This window comes from Plasmodium vivax, chromosome 1 (genome assembly GCF_000002415.2).
Source record: "Plasmodium vivax chromosome 1, whole genome shotgun sequence".
Taxonomy (NCBI): Eukaryota; Apicomplexa; class Aconoidasida; order Haemosporida; family Plasmodiidae; genus Plasmodium; species Plasmodium vivax.
Window position 1 is genome coordinate 491,448 of NC_009906.1, and position 24,581 is coordinate 516,028.

Below are 24,581 nucleotides of genomic sequence, written 5' to 3' on the forward strand. Positions count from 1 at the left end.
TGGGATGTCCTCAAAGAAAAAGCAGTCTGGACGCCATCCGGTTGGCCTAGTTATCGTCGCTGCTGACACCCATTTCGGCTTTCACTGAGGGGGGGGGGGAGAGAGAGGGGAGACAAATCATGTTGCAAGGGGAAGCGATTGGATGTGGGACTCTACTTTGCTGGTGCAGCGAAGTTCTCGTCTGCATCTGGGGGGGTGGTAGCTTCCTACATGCGAAGTATTTTTGCTGCGTTTCGTTTATCTGTGGGGGGAGAGAAGGGGAAACGTGCGCATATATGTTTACGCGCGACAACACCCTCATTAAGGTGAACATTCACATGCACATGTGCAGGTGGGGCGCCGGCTGGCCCACGCCCCTCCGGCTGCCGCTCTCCCCTCCGGCGTTACCTCCTTCGACAGCTCCGTCGCCTCCGTCATCAGCTCGCAGATTTCCTCCTGCACTTTGGACTGGAACTGGAGGTACTTCCTCGTGTAGGTCTCCTCCTGGAAGTCGTAGCTCAGGACTGCGGGGGTGTGGCGGCATGTTAGCAGGTTAGCGGCATGACTGATTGGCAGGTTAGCATGTAAGCGGCATGTTTGCTTTGCAACGCCCCCTTACAGTGCTCGTGAAACTTGTGGGGGGCCGTCTTGCTGCTGTTGCTCTGGATTATCTTGTTATACAGGCTGACCGTGGGGTTTCGGAAGATGATCTCTTCGTACGTCTGCGGGGGAGGGAGAGGAGCGGTGGAGAGAGAGAAGCGGCGACGGAGCGGCAGTGGAAGGCTGCAAAGCTGCGGGGCTGCGGGCCGCGCTAACCTCGTTGACCACGCAGGGGGGGCAGGCCGACCCCGCATCTGTGTTTAGCTGAGCGGAAAAAAAAAAAAGAAAAAAGAAAAAAAAACACCAATGAGGGGGATGAGCGGCGAACTACGCTCTACTCACTACGCACAACGCACAACACAACTTATTAAGAGTCACCGCTACCTTCACAAAGTGCACGATGCTCACGGGCGCCAGGGACACATCGGCGAAGTAGATCTTCACCGTCAGGTAGAATTCTCCCCACCCGATTTCGTTCACCTCGTAGGGGGGCTGCGTGTAAACTGGGGCCAAGGGGGGGGGAGCGGTGTCTCCAGCGGGGGAAGCGGGAGCAAAGCGGGAGTAAAGCGGTTTTCCGAGCAAAGCGGTTCGCCGGAAGATCGCTTCACCGCTAGACCGCTTGCCGGGGAGCCAACCTCGCTTGGGGTAAATGAAGGAGGGGTCCAACTCAAAAACGACCTTCTGGACGAAGAGCGAGAGGTCCGAGCAGTTGGGGCAGCGCAGCAGGCAGGTCCACTTGTGCGTCATGTTTCCAAATTTTCGCTTCTCCTGTGTTGGGAGGGGGGGCACATGGGGGTGAAGTGCACATACGAATCAGCTCAACCGTGGCGGTGTAGACGACGCCGCTCTACCGCTGCTGTGTAGACGGGGCGTACCTGCTGGGAGAGTAAGAACGCGTAGGTGCCAACCACCACGGGCTTCACCAGCTTGACGTTTTGCATGCGGCTCTCCACTGCGAAGGGGGTGGGTGGAGGCGGTTAGGGTAAGTGGGCAGCGGTTAAGGTAAATGGGCAGCGGTTAGGGCAAAACGGGCAGCGGCCGAGAGGGCCATCACCTGTACACATAAGCAGTTACGCCTACACCCACTTATCTACCGATGCATATAGATAGTAGAGGCACAGGCGATGTGCCCCCGCGGGCCCGCTCGGCGCACTCACTCTTTGCGGGGAAGGGGCATTCCCATGGGAGGGCGCCTCATCAAGGGGGAAGCGGCCAAAAAGAAGAAAAACACACAACTGATTTGGCAAACGGGCTAGCATACAGGCTAGCGAACCGATCTGCAATTTTCCAAACGAACGAGGAACGACCCGCTCAGGGAAAACAAAACAGCGACGACGCGGCAGGGGCAACTCCACAAGTGGTTCTTTTCCCTGTGGAGAGAAACGCTCGCGGGAGGATGGCGCGCAACTGGGGGGTGATAAGGCGATGCGCCGCTGATCTGTTGAGCAGCAACCGTTTGGGCTGCCTTGAGGGGTAGCGGGAAAAAAAAAAAAAAAAAAGAGAAACGAAGAAGGGAGGAAGTGCAAAAAGGAAGAAGCGCAAAAAGGAAGAAGCGCAAAAAGGAAGAAGCGCAAAAAGGAAGAAGCGCAAAAAGGAAGAAGCGCAAAAAGGAAGAAGCGCAAAAAGGAAGAAGCGCAAAAAGGAAGAAGCGCAAAAAGGAAGAAGTGCAAAAACGAAGCGGAGGAACACCTTCGTGGGAGTTGCCTCGTGGGAATTGCTTCGTAGTTGCTTCGTAGTTGCCTCGTGGGAATTGCTTCGTAGTTGCTTCGTAGTTGCCTCGTGGGAATTGCTTCGTAGTTGCTTCGTAGTTGCCTCGTGGGAATTGCTTCGTAGTTGCTTCGTAGTTGCCTCGTGGTGGAAGCCTACCCGAATTGCTTTCTGTTCGCCTCTTTAGATGACGGCCGGACGAAATGCCGAACCGGGGGGAGGAGAGACGCGCGGGGCGGCGCGGGCGGAGCGGCAGGGCCATCGCGGCTGGGGCGGCAGTTCATCTTCTCCTTCTCCTGCTGCTGCGGACCGTGGGGGGGGATGCCCTCCGAGCGGGAAAACGGGGAGCAGCGGGGTATGGCGGCGTGATGCGAAGTGGCTGCATGACGGGATATGGCTGCGTGATGCGAAGTGGCTGCATGACGGGATATGGCTGCGTGATGCGAAGTGGCTGCATGACGGGATATGGCTGCGTGATGCGAAATGGCTGCATGACGGGATATGGCTGCGTGATGCGAAATGGCTGCGTGATGCGAAATGACTGCGTGATGCGAAATGGCTGCGTGATGCGAAATGACTGCGTGATGCGAAATGGCTGCGTGATGCGAAATGACTGCGTGATGCGAAATGGCTGCGTGATGCGAAATGGCTGCGTGATGCGAAATGGCTGCGCAATGGGAAACCTCGCCGCATCGCGCACCCGCGGCTTCCTGCGCCCCCCCGTGAGGCCCCCCAAAAGGGGGAAGTGCCCCCCCAAAATGACCCCCCTGAACGCCTTCGAAAGGAGCGTCGACAAAGTAACAGGGCACTTCCTAAACGACAGAGACCTCTTCATAGAGGTAGACAAGAAACAAAAAATAATAGAAGAAATAGAAAAAATGAATCACCTCCAGTATGAGCAGATTCATAAATACATCCAGACGTTAAGCGAAAATGATGTATATGAAGAAATTATAAACCACAAAATTTATCTCTACAAGAAGGGGAACGAAATAGAGAAGCTCCAAAAGTTGGTGAAGATGCAGGCGTTTTTGAACCCGTTTATTATAAGCCAGCGGAAGAAGAAGGCCAAGGCGAAAGTTGAGTATATGATTGCTTGCATCCTCAAGGGGGAGGATATTGACCAGATAGTCACGGACATGTTTAGGAAGAAGCTCATCGACGTCTACGTGCTCACCTTCATCGACGACAAGGTGATGGAGGCGCACGCCAAGTTGTTCCGGGGGGGGAGCGGCGAGGTTAGCGGGGAAAGCGATGTCCGCGGCGATAGTGGGGGCAGCGGCAATGGCGAGGTTCGCGGCGATAGTGGGGGCAGCGGCAATGGCGAGGTCCGCGGCGATAGTGGGGGCAGCGGCAATGGCGAGGTCCGCGGCGGAACGGACCAAATGAGCATGACGGAGAGAATCCTGAGGATGCTGAAGGACCGCATCGTGGCGCAGCAGAAGCTGCAGGTGAAAGGCACCTTCGTCTTCACCAGGATAGTTTTCCTCTCGACCACCCTACCCATGACCGAAGATAGGCAACCCATAATCAAGTCCTCCATTCGAACCATAGAACAGCTGGAAGAATTTGAGCTCTTCCTGCTGGACGCACTAGACTATGCAGAGACAAGCGAAAAAATGAAGCAGTACGTCCCTCACCTGGAGCTGCTACTAACAACGTGTAAGCAGATGAATCCCATTTTTAACCAGCTCCTGAACAAGCAAACAGAAAACGTCCGCTTCTTCCCAGACAAGATTGACATGTCTCAGTTTAAGGAACTGTAGTGAGAGTCCTCCCCCCTTGTAGGAAGAGTGATATGGCTGAGTTGTGCCTCCCCTGTGTGCCCTTTCCAGGGGGCACAGATAGAGCCGTCGCAGTATGTGCTATCCCGACAAGGTAGTAAAACCACCACGCGTATTTCGCATATAATGATATAGTTTTCACAACCATATGTGGTGACGAAGGGGGTTCCCTTCAAAAAGGGGAATTACATGCTGGTGGTAACCCTCAGTGCCGCTTTGCAAACGCTCGGTTGGGTTGACCCACCTGTGTGTGCGGGGCAAATTCGTGGGTCGTTTTTCCTTCAAGAAACGCAAATGGGCAGATCTCATTCGTTGTTGTGCCTTCAATTTGATGCGGCTTTCTCCGCTATCGCTTCACACGGTTGGACCCGCACACACACATAAACTTATACATATGGTTATGTTCATTTTTTAGTCCTTTTCGCTTGCGCTATGTTGGCCATCCCGCTGTGCAGGCAGCGGCCCATTCGCAGTTGCGCTTCTTTTTTTTTTTTTTTTTTCCCGTTTGCTCCTTTTAAACAGAATGTTGCAGTTATAAGGAGAAGATGCCTCTGTAGGAGGCACCCCACCTGTGTGTTGTTTCCAAGTGTGGTGAATAAAGCCGCGTCAGACCGCTGCCCAGCTGCCAACTCCGTATGAACTGCCTCAATGCAGACCAGTTACCCATACCTTCGCGCACCGGTCAGCAAAAAATTCACCTGAACGGGGTCATACAAGGGGGAAGAAAAAGCGCTGGCAGTGGCTGGCAGTAGTTGGCAGTAATTTGCGAATCGGGAGAGACAGCACAGATGGAGGGAGGGGGCAACCCCTAGTCGGTGGAGACGCGGCGCGAAATCATCATGACAGACGCGCGGCAGGAAAAACGTTCATATGGTTTACTCTGGAGGGGGAAACTCCTTCTGAACAAAGTTGAGCTAGCCAAATGTGTGCTCCCTCCTTTTTCGCTTTTTTTTTTTTTTTTTTTTTTTCCCGTTTCACCTGAACAGGTCAGGTAGCAAAATGGCAAAGCTTCGCCTCTTGGGGGAAAAGTATACACATGAAAAATTCACATAAAAGGGAATGAGCAAACTTGTGGGGACGCGTTGGTATATACCTACACCAGTGCGGCGCGAGCTACACTACGCCAGCCCCCTCCTCGCATGAGCGCGGGGTGTGGCACGCATGCGAAGACTCCCCCGCGCGGATACACAAATTCACCCAGCGCGCAGAAGTGCATGTGCAGGGGGGAGGGCGCGGCTGAGCGAAATGAGCGGTGGGTTGGCGGCTGATTGGCGGCTGATTGGCGGCAAACTTGCGGTGAAATTGCGGTGATATTGCGGCGAACTTCCCCCATATGTATGCATCACTGCGTATTCGAGCACGCAGATGGGGACGCGCAGCCCGGCACATGCGCGCGTACACGTGCGTACGTACATGGGGGGCCGCAAAAAAAATACGCCGCGCGCTTGTGCGCATGTGCGCTTTGCGTTTGCATTTTGCGCTTGCATTTTGCGTTCATTTTTTTTGGGAAGAAGGGGTGCCTTTGATGGCGAGCGGAGAGAAAAAAAATTCAGCCAATTTGTGAAGCGTAAAAGCGAAGAGTAAGCGACGAGTGATCGGCAATTGATCGGCAATTGATCGGCAATTGATCGGCAATTTTTCGCCATTTTTCACCATTTTTTCACCAATTTTTCGCCAAACCTTCGCCAACCTTCGCGGAAAGCGCAAATCACCCGGGAAGGCGCAACGCGAGGAAAAACCAAAACGCGAAAATTGAGGAAAGCGAGGAAAACGCCAGCTGAGCGAGCGCAAAATTGGGAGGAGCAGACTGGCCTGAAGCATGTGTACAAAAGTTGGAGTGAACCCCTTGTGCATGTTTCGCCATCCGATAAAGCGGGCATCTGCTGAGTAGTGGGCGCGCACGCGAAGTGGGTTGCCACGCGGAAGTTCCTTTCACTCCACTGCGGTTTGCCTTCACTTGAGCCAATCGCGCCAATCGCGCCAATCGCACCATTTGCCCACCCCCTCCTGTTGCGCGTGGCCCAGCTGTATGGTGCGGGTCCCGGCGCATGAGGCCCCCCCGTCCGCTGCCCTTTGAGACGTGTAACCATGGGAATATTCAGATCGGAGGTAGGCGCCGAGGGAGAGCGGCAACAGCTACTTTGGCCTCGCCGCGTACCCACATGTGCCGCATACCCACATGTACCGCATACCCACATGTACCGCATACCCACCTTTGCCGCTTTCCCGCAGACGATGAAGCACGGGACGCTGGTCCTGCCGTCGGACCGAGCGAGGGAGTACCTAGACTGCCTGGGCAAGAACATCGACATACAGTTCATCGACATGAACGAGAAGACGATGAAGAGGCAGTACAAAAAATACATCCAGAGGATAGACGACATGGAGAGGATTCTTCGTTTTTTGGAGGAAAATATAAAAAAATTGCCAAATGTAAAAATTAAGAAAAGTAAAATTGATTCATTTTTGGAGCACGACAATGTATATGAGTTGGACCAAGTGGAAGAGTCCCTAAACCGTCTGCATGTCCAGTTCGTTCGCTTCTGCAATAATAATAAGGACCTTGTGGATGAGAGGAACAACGCTGTGGAGGAGAAGCACGTCATCCTGACGGCCATGAATCAGCTGAACCCGGAGGGGGCCAAGAATGGAGGTATTAATAAACGGCTGCCGGAGAATTCGCTCCCCTACGACGAGGTGAACGACGAGAGTGTGTCTCTGCAAACGAACATGATGAAGGATGGGATGAACATGATGATGTTTACCAACATATCTGGGGTGATAAAGACCAAGGACCAGGAGAGTTTCAGTCGAACGATTTTTAGGGCCCTCAGGGGGAACACCTATACGTATTTCCAAAGTATTGACGAAAATGCAGCTCCCTCCAAAGGGGCCGGGGCAGAATCCATGAATGACCCGGATGAGAATGGCGGGGGGTCCTCCTCCTGCATACACAACAACGGGAGTGAGGATGACCTGACTGGTGGAGGAAGCAACATGAGCAGCGGAAATGCGAAGCAAAACGAACCGAAGAGCGTCTTCGTAGTGTACTGCCAAGGGTCCTCTCAAAGTAATATATATCACAAAATTTTGAAGATCTGTAAAGCCTACGATGTTAAGACGTACGATTGGCCAAAAACGTATGAACAGGCAAGGCAAAGATTGAAGGAGTTGAAGGAGATCATCACAGATAAGGAAAAAGCGCTGAAGGCGTATGAGGAGTATTTTATAAATGAAATTTTTGTCCTCATCAATGTGGTGGAGCCTAACAAGAATAGCCTGATAGAAGAGTGGAAGCTCTTTTGCAAAAAGGAGAGGTACATCTATAACAGTTTGAATTGCTTCGAAGGAAGTGACATCACGTTGAGGTGCGACTGCTGGTTTAGTGCCAACGATGAGGAGAAGATACGCCACATGTTGATTACCAAGTCGTCGAACGATTTGGTGTCCGCGCTACTTCTATCAGATAAGGTGCTCACGCCGAACATCTCCCCCCCGACGTACATCAAGACGAACAGTTTTACAAAGTCCTACCAGGCGATGGTGGATACGTATGGGATACCGCGTTACGGGGAGATCAACCCGGCCATTTCGACGATTATTACTTTCCCCTTCCTCTTTGGCATCATGTACGGCGATGTGGGGCACGGGGTGTGCATCTTCCTCTTTGCCCTCTTCCTCATCATGATCAACAGCCGTGTAAAGAATAAAAGCCAAAATGAGATGGTGAGTATGCTGCTGGACGGGAGGTATATGCTCCTCCTCATGGGCTTCTTCGCCATATACGCGGGCTTCCTCTACAATGACTTCTTTTCGATGCCGCTTAACCTGTTCACGTCTATGTTTGAGGAGGACCGGCAAGTAGACACCACGGTTTATTATAAGAGGAGGAAGGTGACGAATGCGACCACTGGTCAGCTGGAAGACGCAGACCCGTACATCTTCGGCTTCGACGCCAAGTGGTTGGGAGCAGAAAACGAGCTGACCTATATTAACTCCTTTAAAATGAAATTCTCTATTATTATTGGCTTCCTACATATGACCTTTGGAGTGTTAATGAAAGGGTTAAACGCTTTGCACTACCGCAGAAAAATGGATTTCTTCTTCGAGTTTTTACCCCAGCTGATGATGATGCTGTCGATTATAGGCTACCTGGTATTTCTAATCATTTACAAGTGGGTCACTCCCATCGGTTACGGGGGGTATCAGAAGCAGGGCATCATCAACACGATCATTAATATGTATTTGATGAAGGACTTGACTCCTCAGAACCAGTTTTACGCGCACCAGGGGCTGGTGCAGGCCTTCCTCATTGCCATCTTCGTGCTGTGTATACCGCTCATGTTTGTTTGCAAGCCAGCCATTCGCACGTACCACATTATGAAGGAGAAGAAGGGGGGGGTTGGCGGCCATGGCAGCAGCGGCGGTGGTGGGCGGTCCCGGGGCGGCAGCTACTCCCCCCATGAGGAGAAGGAGATGACGCACACGTTTAACCACTTGGTGGGCGCCGGCACTCCCGCCGCGCACACCGCTCACACCGCTCACACCGCTCACACCGCGCACACCGCGCACACCGCGCACACCGCTCATCCCCCCCTGCACAAACGCAGCCCCAACAACCGTGAGGACGACTACCTCTCCCCCAGGAGGCGCAACAAGCCCACGGACGACGAGATGGAGGCCCACCTCCTCAGCCCGGCGTCCCCCGAGGACCCCGACGGACTGGCCGAGCAGGAGTCCTTCGGCGCGGCTTCCGTGGGGGGAGGGGCCCACCAAGAGGAAAACATCTCCGAAATCTGGATCGAGCAGCTCATCGAGACGATCGAATTTATTTTGGGTCTAATCAGCAACACCGCTTCGTACCTGCGTCTCTGGGCCCTTTCCCTCGCCCACCAGCAGCTCTCCTTCGTCTTCTTCGAGCAGACCATTCTAAACTCCCTCAAGAAGGACAGCTTCATATCTGTGCTGGTTAACCTGATTGTCTTTTCGCAGCTCTTTTCTATCCTCACCATCGCCGTCATCCTCTGCATGGACACGCTCGAGTGCTTCCTGCACTCCCTGCGGCTCCAGTGGGTGGAGTTCCAGAACAAGTTCTACAAGGGCGACGGCATTCCCTTCCGCCCCTTTAACATTAAGAAGCTGCTCTCGGAGGGCGACTAGCGATGCGAAGCGAAGCGAAGCGGCGAGAAGCGAGGGAAGAGGCGAGAAGCGAGGGAAGAGGCGAGAAGCGAGGGAAGAGGCGAGAAGCGAGGGAAGAGGCGAGAAGCGAGGGAAGAGGCGAGAAGCGAGGGAAGAGGCGAGAAGCGAGGGAAGAGGCGAGAAGCGAGGGAAGAGGCGAGAAGCGAGGGAAGAGGCGAGAAGCGAGGGAAGAGGCGAGAAGCGAGGGAAGAGGCGAGAAGCGAGGGAAGAGGCGAGAAGCGAGGGAAGAGGCGAGAAGCGAGGGAAGAGGCGAAGCAATGCGAAGCGGCGAAGCGGGAAAGCAGCTATATGAAGGGGTCTCCCCCTCATACGCCCCGTCCACCGCTGCGCCCGTCCACCTCTACACCCTTCCACTGCTGAGAGGATTTCGTTTACACCGTCCGTTTGTGTGCATGCAGTTTGCGTGTACACCGTGTGTTTATTTTTGCTCATTTTTACTTTACTTTTGCTTTATTTTATTTTATTTTATTTTTTTTTTTTTTTTTTTTTTTTTTGTTGCCGTAGTTGCACCCAAGTTGTGAGCGGTTCACCACCCCCTTACATGCGAACGAAATTGTTTTCTTGCCAACCGGTTTTTCGGGGGACGCCCTCCACGACATGCCTGCTGCGAATGATAAAGAGTCTTTTTAATATAGGAGTGACGGGGAAGTGGGCGATGCAACTCGGTTGGTGTTGCAGGCTGGCTTGGCTAGCCATTTTTTTATGTTGCTTTTTCCCGCCCCCCCACGGCGGTGACATCGAGTTGGACGCGCCGCTCGCGTGATAGCCATGTGGTGGGAAATAAAAAAAAAAAAAGAAGAAGTACATTAAATTAACGCAGTTGGGGGAGAGAGGATCAGTTAGGGCATCGACTCGTCGCGCTGCTGCGCTGCTACGCCGCTGCACTGCTGTGCTGCCCAGCTACCGCTCATCCCCTCCCGCACCTGCAGCAGCTTTCGGTACGCCCCGTCGTTGCGGGGGAGGCGGCTGGACAGCTGCGTGTCCAATCGAAGGCGCTGCATCAGCTCGCCGGCGTGGGTTGCGTGGATCACGTGCATTGCGTGCATCCCTTCTGCAGCGCCGCCGTGAAAAAAGGCTCGGCATATGCGCGCAAAGCGCGCAAGGAGGGGCGTGCACGCAGCTTCGAAGGTAGGGTCGAGCAGCAACAAGTAAAATTCGCGAAAGTCCCTTGTCATCACGTAGTTAAATCGCTGGTCCATCTCTGTGGGGTTTGTACTCGCGTCTTGGGAGAGACTCATCAGGTTGGTCAGCGTGAGGGCCTCACCTGCGCCATCGACTCGGAAGATGAGCGTGGCTTCCCCGGAGGGGGGTTCCACCGGAGTAGCTCCGTCGGAAGTACTTTCCAGGGACGCTCCCCCAACGCGGCGGCGCAGCCCAAACAGGTGCAGCAGCTGCGAGACGAAGCCCAAATTGGGGTTGGACAGAGGGCGCCGCCTCTTCACCAGGTCGAAGGCATCTCCAAAGGGTATCCCCAGATGCGTCATGAGAAAGAAAATAACTACGATGACGGACCTGGAAACTCCCTTGTTGCAATGCACAAGGATTTTGTTTGCCTCATCACTGCTTAGCATTTCTTCAATAAAGTGAGTCGCATCTAGCAGACTGTAAAACAGGTCCTCTTGTAAGTCGTCCCTCACGTAGTAGGTTCTGTAGGAAAGAGGGGCTTCGAGTCTGTTGGGGCACTCCTCCCCTGCCATGTTAACTATGTGGGTGATTTTTTTGCTTTTCACTTTCTCTCCGTCTGATGCGAATTCGTATCCGCTCAGTAGTAAGCGGCCATCTAGGAGCTCCGTGCAGGTGGCGCTGCTCGCCGTCAGGGCGTCTTCCTCGTCCGACAAGGGGGTGTCCCCCCCGCGTTGGTCATCTCCCACACCTTCCTCATCTCGGTCACATTCATCAACTTCATCCCCTTCACTTGGTTTTTTTTTCCCTTCTTTTTCCTCCTCCCTCTTGCGCCTGAACGAGCTCAAGTTCAGCCTCCCCACCTTGATCCCCCGAATGGAGAGCTGGGTGGCCCCTTTGGGGGTGCCACGCGGGGGGGACTCTCCCCTCTCGTCTTCCAGCAAGTGGGCGGTGTCATCTTTGGTCTGTGGGAGGCCCCTCCCCTCCTCGTCGTCTTCCTGCGAGTGGTCTGTTTCACCTCTCGTCTGTGGGAGGCTCCTCCCGTCCCCGTCGTCCTCGCTACTATCGCCACGGCGCGCGGCACTCACGCGGTTTTTGCCGCTCACCCCCTCGTCCTCTCCCATCTAGTTGTCCGCCCAGTCGGAGCATCCCTTTTGCGTAACAAAAGAAGAGGCGCTTAGGGGAAAATCCACATGGGGGGGATTGCGGTTCAGGTGATGGAGGGAAGAGGCACCTCTCTGTGTTGGCCCACCCCAGTGGTACTTCCCCCTCGGAGCGAACTAACTTGACGGGTGGGCAGCTTCTCCGCCTCAGTAATATCCTCCCGTGGAGTTCAGTCGCAACTGATAGCTCAGCCGAACTTACGTGGCATTTACCCCTACACACACACACACCACCCCCCTTTGGAGTTTCCCTCTTTCCGTTGGAGGGTATATCCGTCTGGTTGGCCTCTCCTTTGATTCTTCCTCCGTTGAGCTTTTCTCTCCCCTAGTCACCCCAGGGAAGGGAGGAATCCACTGAGGCGGGGACTCCCTCCAGGTGACTGCAGTAAGTGACGAAGCAGTGACTACCTCCCGCGCGCTCTCAAAATTGGGGCAATCCGTCAAGCAAACCTTCGACGAGCAAACATTCGACCAGCAAACCTTCGACGAGCAAACATTCGACCAGCAAACATTCGACTTCCCTCCCCACTCTGCTGCTGCCTCCCTCCCCAAAGAGCAACTCTCGTTGGGGTCCTTACGTGGTGGCTAACGTAACAATTTGATTGTCTCCCTGGGTCAGAATTATGGCATCCCTCTTTGGGATTTTTTTTTTTTTTTTTTTTCTTTCGCGGGGGAAGAATAAATCTCTCCAGCTGTGTGCGCGTCGGTGGGGGGAGAAGTTGAAAGAGGTGGGAAATGGGAAGGGGTGATCAGTTGGAAGGCCCTCCCCGCGACGTTCCGTCGGGACGCCCAATGTGCAACGTTCAACCTGCAATGTCCCGGGGAGTGATCACACGCCGATCTGCTTCCCTTCGCAGAGGTGCCGCCCTGCACACCGTTTAGCTCCCCCGCAGTGTGCGTAGTGCCATCCCCGGATGGTCAGCACACTTACTGGGGTAAGTCACCACATCTCCACTGCGCCTTCCACTGCGCCTTTCACCCCCTGTTTTTTTTTTTTTTTTAAAACGCAGCAACTTCGCATGGGGAGTCCCCGTCGAGACACCCACGTGATCTCTTAGCAATGAAGCAGGGTTGTTAATTGCAAAAGGGAAACGCCATGGCAGGGACATGACGGAAACATGCCGACTATATATTAAAGTCGCTGCACGCATCCACGACGTGCACACTGCGGTGGAGGAAGACCAGCAAAAGAAATGCACCACATGTGTTGCTTCACCAATTCGCCTACGCTGGTCAAGCAACTCTGTTGCAAAAAAAAGGGGCGCACACAACTGCGGGCGGGAAAAAACTACCCCTGAGGGAGAAGCGTGACGGTGGATGACCCCCACAAGGGGAAAAGCACAAGGGGAGAGGCACAAGGGGAGAAACACAATGAGGACCGCCCACCGTCACAGAGATGGCCACCCACCCGTCAGGCATACCTAAAACACAAAACAGTCGCCGCTGCCTGACCAAGCAGTTTTTTCCTCCTGTCGAGGGGAGTTAAAAAAATGCCAAAGTGCTTCCAGTCATCCTCCCCCATTTTGATGTGCGCCGTGTAGGTGACATTCATTCCTTGGCTTCTCACGTTGGCCTCTCTGATGACTTTATTTTTTAAAATTAATTTTACATTGCAGGAGTGAAAGTCTCGCACGGGGGCCGCCTTAAAGGGGTAGAGGAGAAAAAGGGAGGGATGACGTGAAGCATCATAGGCACATATGGTGACGCACGTGACCACGAAAAAGGGGTCCTTTCTTTCCTCCTTATGGCCCCTTATATATGTTACCTTGGGGGAGACCAGCCGGCCCACGCACTTGAGGGACTCCATTTCACAGGGTGCTCTTCCTTTGGTCTGCGAGGGGAGGGGGTAGAGAGCCATTTCGAAATGATGCTTACAAGGGGAGAGTGGGAGAGTGGGGGATCCAACGGGGGGACCAACTGGGGACGCCGCCACGTCGTCGCCACACCGCCTTCACTCACCGATCGGTACACGTAGGTCGAGCTGGCGACATAGGGGACTGCCACCGAGGAAAACACGCGGGGGGGAGCTGGCAAGTCCATCCGGTAGACAACCTCCAAATACACCTTCATGAAGGCCAGCACTTTTTTCTTATTCACCATGCCGTCTCTAAAGAACTGACGATAAAGCTCCTTTATCTTCTGAACATGTTCATAAAAAAAAAACTTCGAAGCTGCCACTTGCCATAGGGCCATTACGTGGTCGAAGACGTCTGGGAAGTTCTTCCCCTGGGTGTCTGCTACCTCTTTCGCGAAGATGTTCTTTCGCATCCGTTTTATCTTCCTCTTGTTTAGGTAAAAGCGGACCAGGTCGCGTAGAGTGCAGCTCCCTATGTTGACCAAAGCTTGGCGTTCGTCTCTCCCTCCGCCGCTCCGTTGGCAGCTCCACTCGCTGTTTCCTCCGCCGCTCCCTCCGCCGCTCCCTCCGCTGCTCCCTTCGGCGCTCCCTTCGTCGCTCCCCGCACTGCCACTGCCAACGCTACTTGCGCTCTCCAGGGGGGGCGCCCTCAGCACGCAGGACGGGCTGAGGAACAAAAAGGGGATCACCTTGTGCCGCAAGAAAAGGCACAGCACGAACGTGGACTTGAGCAAGGCGAAATAAAGAAACAGGACCCTTTTGGACAGCCCCGCGAACAAATGCCGGATGCCGGCAAGGGTTAGGATCCCCAGAGTGGTCTCCACCAGCGAAGAGATAATCCTTTCTACGTTGCACACAAAATAAGCGAGCGTGAAATTTATTTCATCCCGAATGTCACTCACCAGAGTTAGCAGATCTTCCACAGCTCGGTAGATACCCATTTGTACCTTCACAAAAAAGCCATAAAGAAAAAAGTTTTGCTGGAAGGTGCGTACCTCCTTTATGCACTGCTCAGAAATTAGCAAAAATTTTGTGGGACTTAAAAAAGATTTCCAATCCCCATACGACTTGTTCCTCTTTCGATAGAAAAATTTGCAATAATTCATTAAGGCTCTGAACCACAGCTTTACATCTCCACTGTTTGCCAGGACAAGCAACTTTCCAAAGATAGCGTAGCCATGTTTGTAAAATCCTGCACACATGCAATATTTGCCTGACCTGTACAGGTAAAAAAGCGAACTTTCATTTTTTTTTAAATTGGCTACTTGGACATTTTCTTCCGATGGTACTCTTTCTTGGTGTTGTAACTTTCTGTACACGTTTTGCACTTTCCTCCGCAGGGACTTGTTCGACAAGGACGAAATGGAGCTGCAGTCGGACGGGTGGTCCCGCTCCGCCGAGCTGGGTTGGCCGTCTGACGCGGCGAGCGTGGATGGGGGGGTGTCCCCACTCCCGCTGCAATCGCTGCTGTCGTAGCTATCGTGGCTATTGCTGCCATAGCTGCCATTGCTAGCACCGCTTCCAACGCTTCTAACACTTCCAGCGCTGCCAATGCTGCCAATGCTGCCCCTCCTGGGAGGCGCCCCGCCCCCTTGGTTTTCCTTCCCCAATACTTGGCTACCATCACCCGCGAAATTTGCCTGACCTGTGCATATTTTTTTTTTTTTTTTTTTTTTTCCCTTTTGGCGAGTCCCCCGGACGGCATGCCAAAATGGTGTGGCTCTCTCCTTAAACGAAAAAATATGATTTAAGATGCTGAGAAAGACGTAGACCTTCCTTCGCAGGGCCGTCGACACTTCTTCGCCCTTCCCGTAACTGACGAGGGCCAGATGAAAGAGGTGTCTCACGTTGTGGTAGCTAGCTGGGTGGTCATCCTCGCGCTGGCAAATGTTGAAGGTTTGAAAGAATTTACTCCGCTTAAGAAAGTAAACGCGACTGTTGCCCTTAGCGCGGCTGTTACCCCTAACAAGGCTTACGCCTGTGCCGAGGGAAGTCCTTTTTGCTGTTCTTCTCGCCTCTTCTGTGGAGCGGTTGGACGACATGCCATACTCGCCGCTTGCTTTCCCGCGGGGGGAATCCTCTTCGGTCGCCTGACCATCTATCAGCAAATAAAAAAAGGGGTCCCGCAAAATGTGCATAATTTTTTCCGCACGGAGAGTAAAGAGGAGGTGAAAGAAGGGAACAAACTCGTTGCTGCAAAATGACTGGAAAAGGCAATTCAGGAGGTGCCCATTTGCGGAGTTCCCCAAGTTGGCGGCTACACTGAGCAGGCACGTCTGCATGGCACTTTTGAAGGCGCCGCTTTGCTGGTAGGAAACGCAGCTATTGTTGCTTTCCCCAGCTCGCTCGTTCAACCTGCGCTGCAGCTGATCGTTTAAGAAGAGGTCGAAATTTGTCTCGTCCTGGGCTTCCAAGTCGGATGGTGTAGTGGGCCCCCCCATCCCCCTGCAGGTGTATATCTCATCATCATAGCTCAGGTGAGTCCCACTATGTGAGTATTTACTTCCCCTCCTGTTGGGAAAATTGGATCTGCCCCCCATGTGGGCACCTCTACCCATGCCGTAGCCATTCTTGCTCATGCGATAGACCTCACCGATGGCATCCGCTTCCACATTGGAATCCCCTTTATTGTGAACAAAAAACTGGAAGAAAAAATTAAACAAATTAACAAAGTCCCTCACGTCCTCATCGCAAACGATATACTTGCCAAGAACAGTCAGCGTTTTTAAAATGCACAGTTTGGTCGCTACACTGTCAGTGGTGTGTCTATACAGGAAGAACAACAACCTTATAAACATCACTCTGTGTAGAATCGAATCCTCTGGGGTGCCTTCTCCAGATGGTAGTCCCTCACCTTCGTGGTGAATTTCGCCAAAATTATATGTCTTGTTAACTCCTCTGCGGTCCCCAAGGCGGCTATATTTTTTTTTTTTTTTTTTTAAAAATGCCCTCTTAAACTGGGGAAAAAAGGACTCTTCCGAGATGAAGTTCTTTATATTATCCTCCTGCACAAAGCTGTGGTGTTTTATTTTATTTTTCTTCAACCACTTGAGAGAGTACAGGAGGACCATTTCTTTTCGAAGCTTTCCCCGTTTGTCTGTTCTGACCTGTGTGTAAAAGGAATCCCTTTTGGTGCTCTGCTTGGGTGAACCGTTTTGGTCGTTACTTATTTCGCTAATGGCATCGCTCAGGGAGCTTTTTCCTGAGTCCTCCTTCGATGGGTCTTCACTGTAGGGGTGGTGCTGCTTACTGTTGAGCAACGTCCCGTCTTCCCTCTTTGGCGGAACGTTACTTTCCCTTCTGGGGTGGTGCCCCTTCACTGGTTCTGCCTCCGCTTGGTCAGCGCGCTCGTTGGCGGGGTGGGTCTCTCGTTCCGCCTTGGGGTCCTCCTCCGTTAGCGGTTCCTCCTGCTGCTGTTTCTGCTGCTTTTCCTGCCGCTCCCACTGCTTTCCCTGCTGCCCCCCCCTTCCCCTTATCTTCAGCGTTATGTCCAGATTCTTCACGTTGATGTCGCTGGCTTCTTCGCTCTCCTTCGCCAGCTGAATGAACCTCTCAAAAAAGAGGTCCACCCTTCGCTGTCGACTACGCCGGTCGGACTTCGCCAAGTTGGACGGGCTCTCCTGTGCGAAGCGTTCTCCCGCGCCGTCGCCTCCGCCACGCACGCCGCAATGGCCACCATCGCCAGCTTCGCCATCGTCGCTCCCCCCGCTATCGCTCAACGTTATGGTGAAGCAGAATTGCCCCCTCTCTTCTCCCCCCGCGCTGCCATTTTCACCGCTGGATATTTTTTTTTCCTCGCGTTGGTCAGAATTTTCCTTATCGGGCGGATTGGCTAGCTGGTCCCCTCCGCTTCCTATCGGCAGGTGTTCCTCTTCCTTCACTGTACAATCGGGTGTAAACTTTTGCTCCCCTTTGGGGTAGCTGTCCGGGTGGAACACCTCGATGGGGAGGCTCTCCCTCATGGTGCACACAAAGTTGTGAATAAACGGGTCGCGGTGCGCTCGACTCAAAGTGGGTAGGAAGTCCATTTGGCGGCGGTTGGGATGGCTGCCCGATGGGATGACTTCTCCTGCGCTGACTTCATCTGCGTTTTCCTCCTTGCAGTAATTAGCAAGGCGTGGCGAAATGGGTCCCCCTTTTTTGCCTGAACGGGGAAGACAATTATGCTCCTTTTTGCCTGAACGGGGAAGACAATTGTCCCCCTTTTTACCTGAACGGGTCAGGTAATTCTCCCCTTTTACTGAACGGGTCAGGTAATTTTCCCCCTTTTTACCTGAACATGTCGGGTAATTTCCCCCACTGGCTGCCTTAAAAAAGCGGTACACAATTTTCACAAACATGAGCAGCGCCGGGCTGTCGCCGCGGCAGAGCGGCAGACGGTTTAGCCAGCCCACCAATTCGCACTCTCGGACGGCGGACACGAAGGAGAAATAGGCAAAGTGGAAGCTGTTCACCCGTTGATCGAAAGCGTTTCTTCTCCCGGACATTTCTTCCACAAAAGGGAACACATGAATGCTTTTTTTTTTTATCAAAAATAGCAAACTTTTGAGAGCGAAATAGGTCAGCTGTCTCCTCTTCATCAATCTCGTTTGGGGTGCCATCAACAGAAATTTAATTAAAACAATTTGCAGATTTGTGAGGAACCCATTTTGATGGCTCAATACAGTTGTACTGTGAAAGTACGCGCGGAGAATAAATAGGGCTACCCCTTCACTGGAGCAGAGAGGTTCCTCTTCGTCGAACAGCTTGTTAATCATTTTCCACAACTTTCTAAAAAGAAAATAACTCACGTAGGGCACCATGCCGTTCATTCTGTTGGCTATTTTTGAGAGGTACATACTTATGGTGAAGGTGAAGGGGTCGTCCAGGATGGGTCCCTTTTTGCCTTCTCCAGCAGGTGGCTCTCCACCTGTGTGGGGTTGCTCTCCCCTTTGTGCGTCACTTTGTGTGTCATTTTGTGTATCGCTTTCTGTGTGACTTTGCTTGCTGGCCTGGTTCACCTCCCCTTCGGGGCATCCGTTAGGGGGGGACCCCCCGGCGTTCCGCTGGAGGTGCTTACCCCTGCCGGACGGCCCCACCACACTCCGGTAGAGGCCTCTCACCACGTGGTAGAGAACATCGTGCGAGAGAAAAGGAGTCCACCGTGTGAGGACGAGCAGGGCCAAAGCGAATTCATCGAAATCGATTTTTTTAAAAATTACCTTCAACACCATATGCACAAGATGATTACACACACTCAAGTGTTGGCAGAAGAGGAGACACAGTTTGAGGCCGTAACTCCTGGTTAGCTTGTCTTCCCCATTGAGCAGGTTAATAACATTTAGGGTTACAAAGTCGCTTATGAAGACGGCTTCATTCTTTCGAACGACGTAGGAATGATCCCGGTGTTTCCCCTTTTGGAAAGAATAAATGGCAAAAAATAAGTCCTCAATTTTCTTTGCATTTTTGGCTAGCTGGCAGTAGACATAACTTTTTATGCCCGAGTGAGGACTCAACTTGATGACGTCCAGGAGGAGGACGATGCAGCTGTAAGCAACTGTGCAGCTACTGATGTTGCTCTGCTCATTCTTCAACAAAATGTGATTAATATTCTGCACCTCACTCGACGTTAGCAATTTTTTTTCTTCCACTTGGTCAAAGTAAATCACATGAGACAAGAGAGAGATGTATTTAAAAAAGCTCCCTAACGTCGGGTTGGTGTTTTTCAAAACGTCCTTCACTTGGCAATACGTGTTTACATAATTTTGTTCCTCTAGGAAAAAGTAATTTGAGTAGCTCAAGAATTCGTACTTATCCTCTTCGTCCACTGAGGGGGTGGCCGGCGCGGGGGCGCTCTGGCCGTCCGCGCCATCCACGGGGATGTTGGACGTGGTGCCATATGGGACTTCCACTGGGATGTTGGAAGTGGTGCTAAGAGTGGTGCCAGGAGCGATTCCAGGAGTGGTGCCAGGAGTGATTCCTGGAGTGATGCCAGAGGGGACTACCTCGCCGCCGCCGCTCAACGCGCTCACCAGGGACTCCTCCCCCCCATGCGGCAGCTGCTCAGCCATTTGGGAGATCCGTTTAGTGTTTACTCTCCTTTGCAATTTTTATTTTCTTATTTTCTTATTTTCTGACTTTCTTATTTCCCAAATTTCTGCCTTTTTGAATTCCCCCCTGTGCGTCTGCCCCTGAAGTGTAAACCCCCCAAAGGGGAGAAGAACCTCCTCCCGGTTAGAAGCCACTCACGTGAATGCGAGAGGCGTGCGCGGGGATTGCTCACTTGGCAGCTGCTCGGAGAGCCCTACAAAGGGGGGGGGGGGAAGTCCCTCCGTTTCTTTCTCCACGGGCGACGCTGCCTCTACGATGCCTTGGCCGGGCTCCCACAGGGGGATTCCCCTCCGCGATGAGCAAAGCGGACGATGAAGCAGCAGGGGACACGATGAGCGATGCGGATGATGCGGATGAAGCAGACGATGCGGGCGAAGCAAACGACGCAGCGGTGGTGGACGCGGTGAGCGGGGGAAGTCCACCTCGACGTGCCCAGGGGCTCGCAAAAAAAAAAAAAAAAAAAAAAAAATCCCCACTTGGTATTATGCTCTCCCTAAGGGGATGCACATGGAAGATGCACATACAGCTGGCGAGTGAGGAGAAGAAATTATGCCATTGGAGATTCCTCGCCGCGCCGCTGTTGCGCCCTCTCCCACCTTTGTGTAGTGTGCTTTGGGGAGCCCGCGGGGAAAGGGGCGATCACCGGGGAGCATTCACCTGGGGGCGTTCGCCTGACTGCCAACCGCTGCTCACCTGGCTGCCGCCGCCTCTCACCTGGCTGCCTACCGCTGCCATGCCCGGAAGATAAATGAGCGGCCCGGTCGCCCGGCAGCCGGCTCGCGCCCTCCCCCCCGCAGCGGAGATGCACAAGCGGGCCTACAGCGAGTCGGGGGCCCTGTCGAAGATCGCGCAGAGTGAGAAGCGGAAAAAAAAAATAAAAATAAATAGAAAAAATAAATAGCAAAAATATGTAGCAAAAATAAGTGGCAAAAAATAACAACTCAGCGTGGGGGAAAATGAGACAAAAGGCGGGTGAACCCCGCTCGTGCAACTGCACCTGGCCGCTCCGCTTCCCCCCTGTGGGAGGTGGCATCGTCGTTGCCGCAAACTGGATGGGAAAAAAAATGGCGTAGCTCAAACGTTGGCAATGTGCATCCCGTAGGGAGCAGGGCCAGGAGGGGGTCCCCTCGCAGGGGGGAATGAGAAAAAAAAAAAAAAAAAAGAAAAAAAAAAAGTGCATGTGCCTGTTACTGGTTGCACATTGTACGGTTAACCCCCCCGTCTTACCGCTAACCCAACCGTCTCACTTCCAACCCCCGCGTAGGAGGCGAACGAGAGAGGGGCCTACCTAGCGAGTCGAACGGTTTGCCTAGCCAGACGAACGGTTTACCTAGCCAGACGAACGGTTTACCTAGCCAGACGAACGGTTTACCTACCGAGTCGAATGACCTACATAGCGACCCGAACGCGCGCACGCACAAGCTCGAAAGCGTCGTCGTGAGGATAAAAAAGCTGGAAGAGAGCGAAAGACCCACCTTGCACGCGGACCCAAAAGACAAAACGGTGCTCTACTTCGAAAAGGACTTCGAAATCGAGCAGTACCATTTTGATATGGTATTTGGCACAAACGATGATAATGAAACGGTTTTTCGGGAGATTGGGGGACACACGATTGTTAAGAACGTCTGTAGAGGATTTAAAGAAACGATTATTGCCTATGGGCAGACAGGTAGCGGGAAAACATATACCCTCTTCGGGTCGAATGGAGAGCTAGGGATCGTTCATCACTTCTTGCATCACTTATATAGAGTGAAATGCGGAGGGGTGAGGAAGAAAACGATTTACTTGAGCTTATATGAGGTGGTTGGGGACAAGCTAATCGACCTCATGACGAATGTGAGCGAGAGGAACGCTCAGTTCTACACGCAGGAATTCTTTTTGAAGACGGTGCGGCACTCCTACAAGGTGGTGAAGATTGCCAGCTTCGAGATGGCCAAGAAGCTCATCGACGCCGCCTGCCTCATGCGCCACGTGGAGGCCACCTCCCAGAACCGCAGGTGGGTAAGAGCGGCGGTGGAGCGGTTAAGCGGCGTAGCAGCGATGGAGCAGCTTAGTGTAAAGACCTGACCCATCGGATTAGCTACTCACTCGACCGCTTCTCTCCCCCCTTCCCCGCTCACCAGGTCGAGCCGTTCCCACGCCATCATCCAGCTGTTCGTAAACATCTCCGATTTGACCCACCACGACGGCATGGAGACCACCCGGGACTACTACGGCGTCCTCACCTTCGTAGATCTGGTGGGGTGCGAGCGGGAGGAATTCAACACGCAGGCCAGCCAAAACAGGAGCGAACAGACGTCCGCCAAATTTCTGAACTCATCGCTCACCTCGCTCAACAAGATGCTTCGCAAGATGCAGGTAGGGGGCAGCTCGCCGGTGCGTCGCCAATGCATCCGTCGCAGATCCGCCGCTGATCCGCCCATGCCTACGCCGCTTCCCCCCCCCAGATGGGCAACCTGGACGAATCGGACAAACGGCAAAGCGTGCTGTGCAAAGTCCTCTTCAACTACATCAAGAAGACCTGCGGCGTGTGCCTCATCTTTTGCTTCAACCCGCGGCAGTGCCAGAAGAGCGTGCGTACAGGAGGGTTGCCACGCAGCGGTCAAGCAGTGGCCAAGCAGTGGCCAAGCAGCGGTCAAGCAGTGGCCAAGCAGTGGCCAAGCAGCGGTCAAGCAGCGGTCAAGCAGCTACCAAACCGTTGCCAAGCAGCTACCAAACCGCCGCCTCACCGCCACACCGCTGCTACTCAACGCGCCCGTCGGTCTTCCCCCCCCCGCAGCTGACCAGCTCCACGCTCATCATGGCCAGCGACTGCAGAAAAATAAAAAGCAAAAGGAAGCAGCTGATTTACGTGAAGACCGAAAACAGAGACCACTTCTTCAAAGGAATGACTCATGGGGGGAGCCCCCAGCCAAGGAGGAGCGAGGGGGGCTCATCAAAGGAGACGTCGCCAGGGAAAGGAGCACCTTCCAAGGGTACCGCTATAGGCACCCCGATCACCACCGCTAACTACAACGCTACCCGCAGCGATGCCATGATGGTGGTCGTCCACCCCGACGCGCACATCCTAACCTTGCGGAAGGGGCAGGAAAAGCAGGAGGCGCTCAAACAGCTGGTGAGCGAGCTGATTGGCATAAAAGAGGAGGAAGAAAAGGAGAGGGAAAAAGAGATGCGGCAGCTGCAGAGCGACGTCGACAGGTTAACCAAGGAGTGTTCCCACTGGAAGAGGCAGGCCCATCACTACCACCACAAGTTAAGAGAGCTACATAGGAATTATAAAAATATTAGAGAGTTGCTATATAACACTTTGCATAGTGGTGGCAATGACATATCGGTGGGAACGTTCGGCGCATCCTCTTCGTGCCTTTCTTTGGGTCAGCCAGATGAGGACATCTCCTCCCCCCCCCTTGGTGGGGATATACCCATAAAGGAGAATGAACCCGTTAGGAAAGAAACTCTCTTCTGGGGGGAAAAAGAAATCTCTGAAAGGAAGGAGCCACTCAGAAAGGGAGATATACAAACGGGGGGCATCACCTCCAATGAAAAAAAGATTTCTAGTGTGTTATCTAGCCAGGCAAGCAACCGGAGTGGCCTCTCCAAGGGGGAGGGTTCTTTTAATGGGCCAAATCAAAGAAGGAGAGAGGAGAACAGCGGTGGCTACTCCCATCACCTGCAGAATGGGGGGCACTTAGAAGCAAACGCGTCGGTAAGGCGGAGAGATAACAAGGAGGGGGGCACACAGAGACAGGGGAGTTACGTAACTGTAGGGGCATCCTCACCCACGTACACACAGCAGGGTTATAACCAAGAGGATGATCTCCACCAATACGCTGACGCGAGGAACTACGAGCGGGCATTCATCAAAGGGAACAGCTCTGCAAAAGTACCAACAGGAGGAGGGACCCAAGTGGAGCCGAAGAGGGACGTCCGGAATGCCCACCAGATTACCATCGACTCGCTCACAAACAAAATACGCAATCGGATTTTGAAGTCCCGGAGCCTCTCCACGGCGGGGTGAGGGGCGGGCAGCCGCGAAGCGGCAAAGACGTAGGCGTTGCTAAGACGTAGGCGTGACTATGCCGTAGCGTCACTAAGCCGTAGGCGTTTGTTTGCGTTTCTTTTTCAACCCCCCCGTTGCTCCTCCTTCTCTCCTGGCAAACTTTTCCTTAATAGGAAACCCTTTCGCGCGCCTCCACGTGCATACACAACCGGCACGAGTGTCGCATCGGTGTTCACTTCTCTCCACCAGGGGGGAGAGAAACAGGAGCTGGGCGCGGCTACCATTTGGCTCTCCCATCATCTCTGCGTCTGTACCTGTGGTGAATGAGCAGACTCTCTCCTCTTCATGAGGGGGTTTTTCCCCCACCAACCCTACACCAAACAATCGTTAAGAAGGTTCATATTTTTTGGCGAGAAAAAACGGAGCAGCGGCAACGAACGGAGGATCGCTCCTTCCCCCCGCAGAGGTCAACGGGTCAAATGGGAGAGGTGGCCCAGTCATTCTGGGGCGCAGCAGAAGGGGGGGAAGCTCATTGGGCCACTCCCGCAAATGCGTCCCTTCCTTTCCACTTAAAAAAAAAGGAAGAAAGGTGGGAAGAAAAAAGCTTAACTGCGTCATCACCCCTGCGCATTCAATCGGTTAACACACTTCCCTCATTTTTTAGGCCAACGCGGCGGACACAGTCGCGGGCAATTGACCATTTGGGTCCCCAGGCCCCATTTTGCGAAGCGCTTCGCGATGGCGTTTTTTCACTTGGCCATTTAAAATTACATGCGCTGTATGCGGTACTTTTTTTTTTTTTTTTTTATCTTATATTTTTTGCCTCTTATTTGTTGCCGCTTATTTGTTGCTGCTCATTTTTTACCGCTTACCCTTACCCTTGCGCGCAGAGGGCGGCCCCTCCCTCGCCACGGCGCCGCTTCACCATGCCAGCTCGGCCCTGGGCCTCCACTTGGGATTTCGCTTCCTTGGCGAGTTCGCGGTTGGTACTTTTTTTTTTTTTTTTTTTTCTTACCGCTTCTGCTGCAGTTGCTGCTGACGCTTTTCATTTTTCGCCGCTTTTATTGCCGCTTTTGTTGCTG

General features: G+C 53.2%; 6 protein-coding genes across 6 annotated transcripts; 3 read left to right on the forward strand and 3 right to left on the reverse strand.

The window, feature by feature from the left end:
- Positions 1–46: 46 nt before the first annotated feature.
- On the reverse strand, positions 47–2,011 carry PVX_088195 (hypothetical protein, conserved; the record flags this gene model as incomplete). Its single annotated transcript, XM_001613448.1, has 9 exons — positions 1,737–2,011; positions 1,455–1,531; positions 1,215–1,347; positions 964–1,082; positions 796–843; positions 599–701; positions 388–503; positions 211–241; positions 47–84 (listed from the first exon to the last, which is right to left on the reverse strand). Coding segments are annotated over exons 1-9 (666 nt in total). The 5' UTR covers positions 1,738–2,011.
- Positions 2,012–3,044: 1,033 nt separating this feature from the next.
- On the forward strand, positions 3,045–4,616 carry PVX_088200 (hypothetical protein, conserved; the record flags this gene model as incomplete). Its single annotated transcript, XM_001613449.1, has 1 exon — positions 3,045–4,616. The coding sequence occupies one exon, from the start codon at positions 3,045–3,047 to the stop codon at positions 4,050–4,052; it is 1,008 nt and encodes a 335-aa protein (XP_001613499.1). The 3' UTR covers positions 4,053–4,616.
- A 981-nt stretch (positions 4,617–5,597) lies between these two features.
- On the forward strand, positions 5,598–9,230 carry PVX_088205 (vacuolar proton translocating ATPase subunit A, putative; the record flags this gene model as incomplete). The annotated part of the gene is made up of 2 exons (XM_001613450.1): positions 5,598–6,179; positions 6,303–9,230. Exons 1-2 carry the CDS (start codon positions 6,159–6,161, stop codon positions 9,228–9,230), a joined length of 2,949 nt encoding a protein of 982 aa, XP_001613500.1. The 5' UTR covers positions 5,598–6,158.
- Positions 9,231–10,108: 878 nt separating this feature from the next.
- PVX_088210 (mitogen-activated protein (MAP) kinase phosphatase, putative) lies at positions 10,109–11,515 on the reverse strand (the record flags this gene model as incomplete). Its single annotated transcript, XM_001613451.1, has 1 exon — positions 10,109–11,515. One exon carries the CDS (start codon positions 11,513–11,515, stop codon positions 10,109–10,111), a length of 1,407 nt encoding a protein of 468 aa, XP_001613501.1.
- A 1,450-nt stretch (positions 11,516–12,965) lies between these two features.
- Positions 12,966–19,459, reverse strand: PVX_088215 (hypothetical protein, conserved; the record flags this gene model as incomplete). The annotated part of the gene is made up of 2 exons (XM_001613452.1): positions 12,966–13,385; positions 13,514–19,459. 2 exons carry the CDS (start codon positions 19,457–19,459, stop codon positions 12,966–12,968), a joined length of 6,366 nt encoding a protein of 2,121 aa, XP_001613502.1.
- An 842-nt stretch (positions 19,460–20,301) lies between these two features.
- On the forward strand, positions 20,302–23,517 carry PVX_088220 (kinesin, putative; the record flags this gene model as incomplete). Its single annotated transcript, XM_001613453.1, has 5 exons — positions 20,302–20,353; positions 20,764–21,496; positions 21,623–21,857; positions 21,947–22,072; positions 22,279–23,517. The coding sequence occupies 5 exons, from the start codon at positions 20,302–20,304 to the stop codon at positions 23,515–23,517; spliced, it is 2,385 nt and encodes a 794-aa protein (XP_001613503.1).
- Between the last annotated feature and the right edge of the window lie 1,064 nt (positions 23,518–24,581).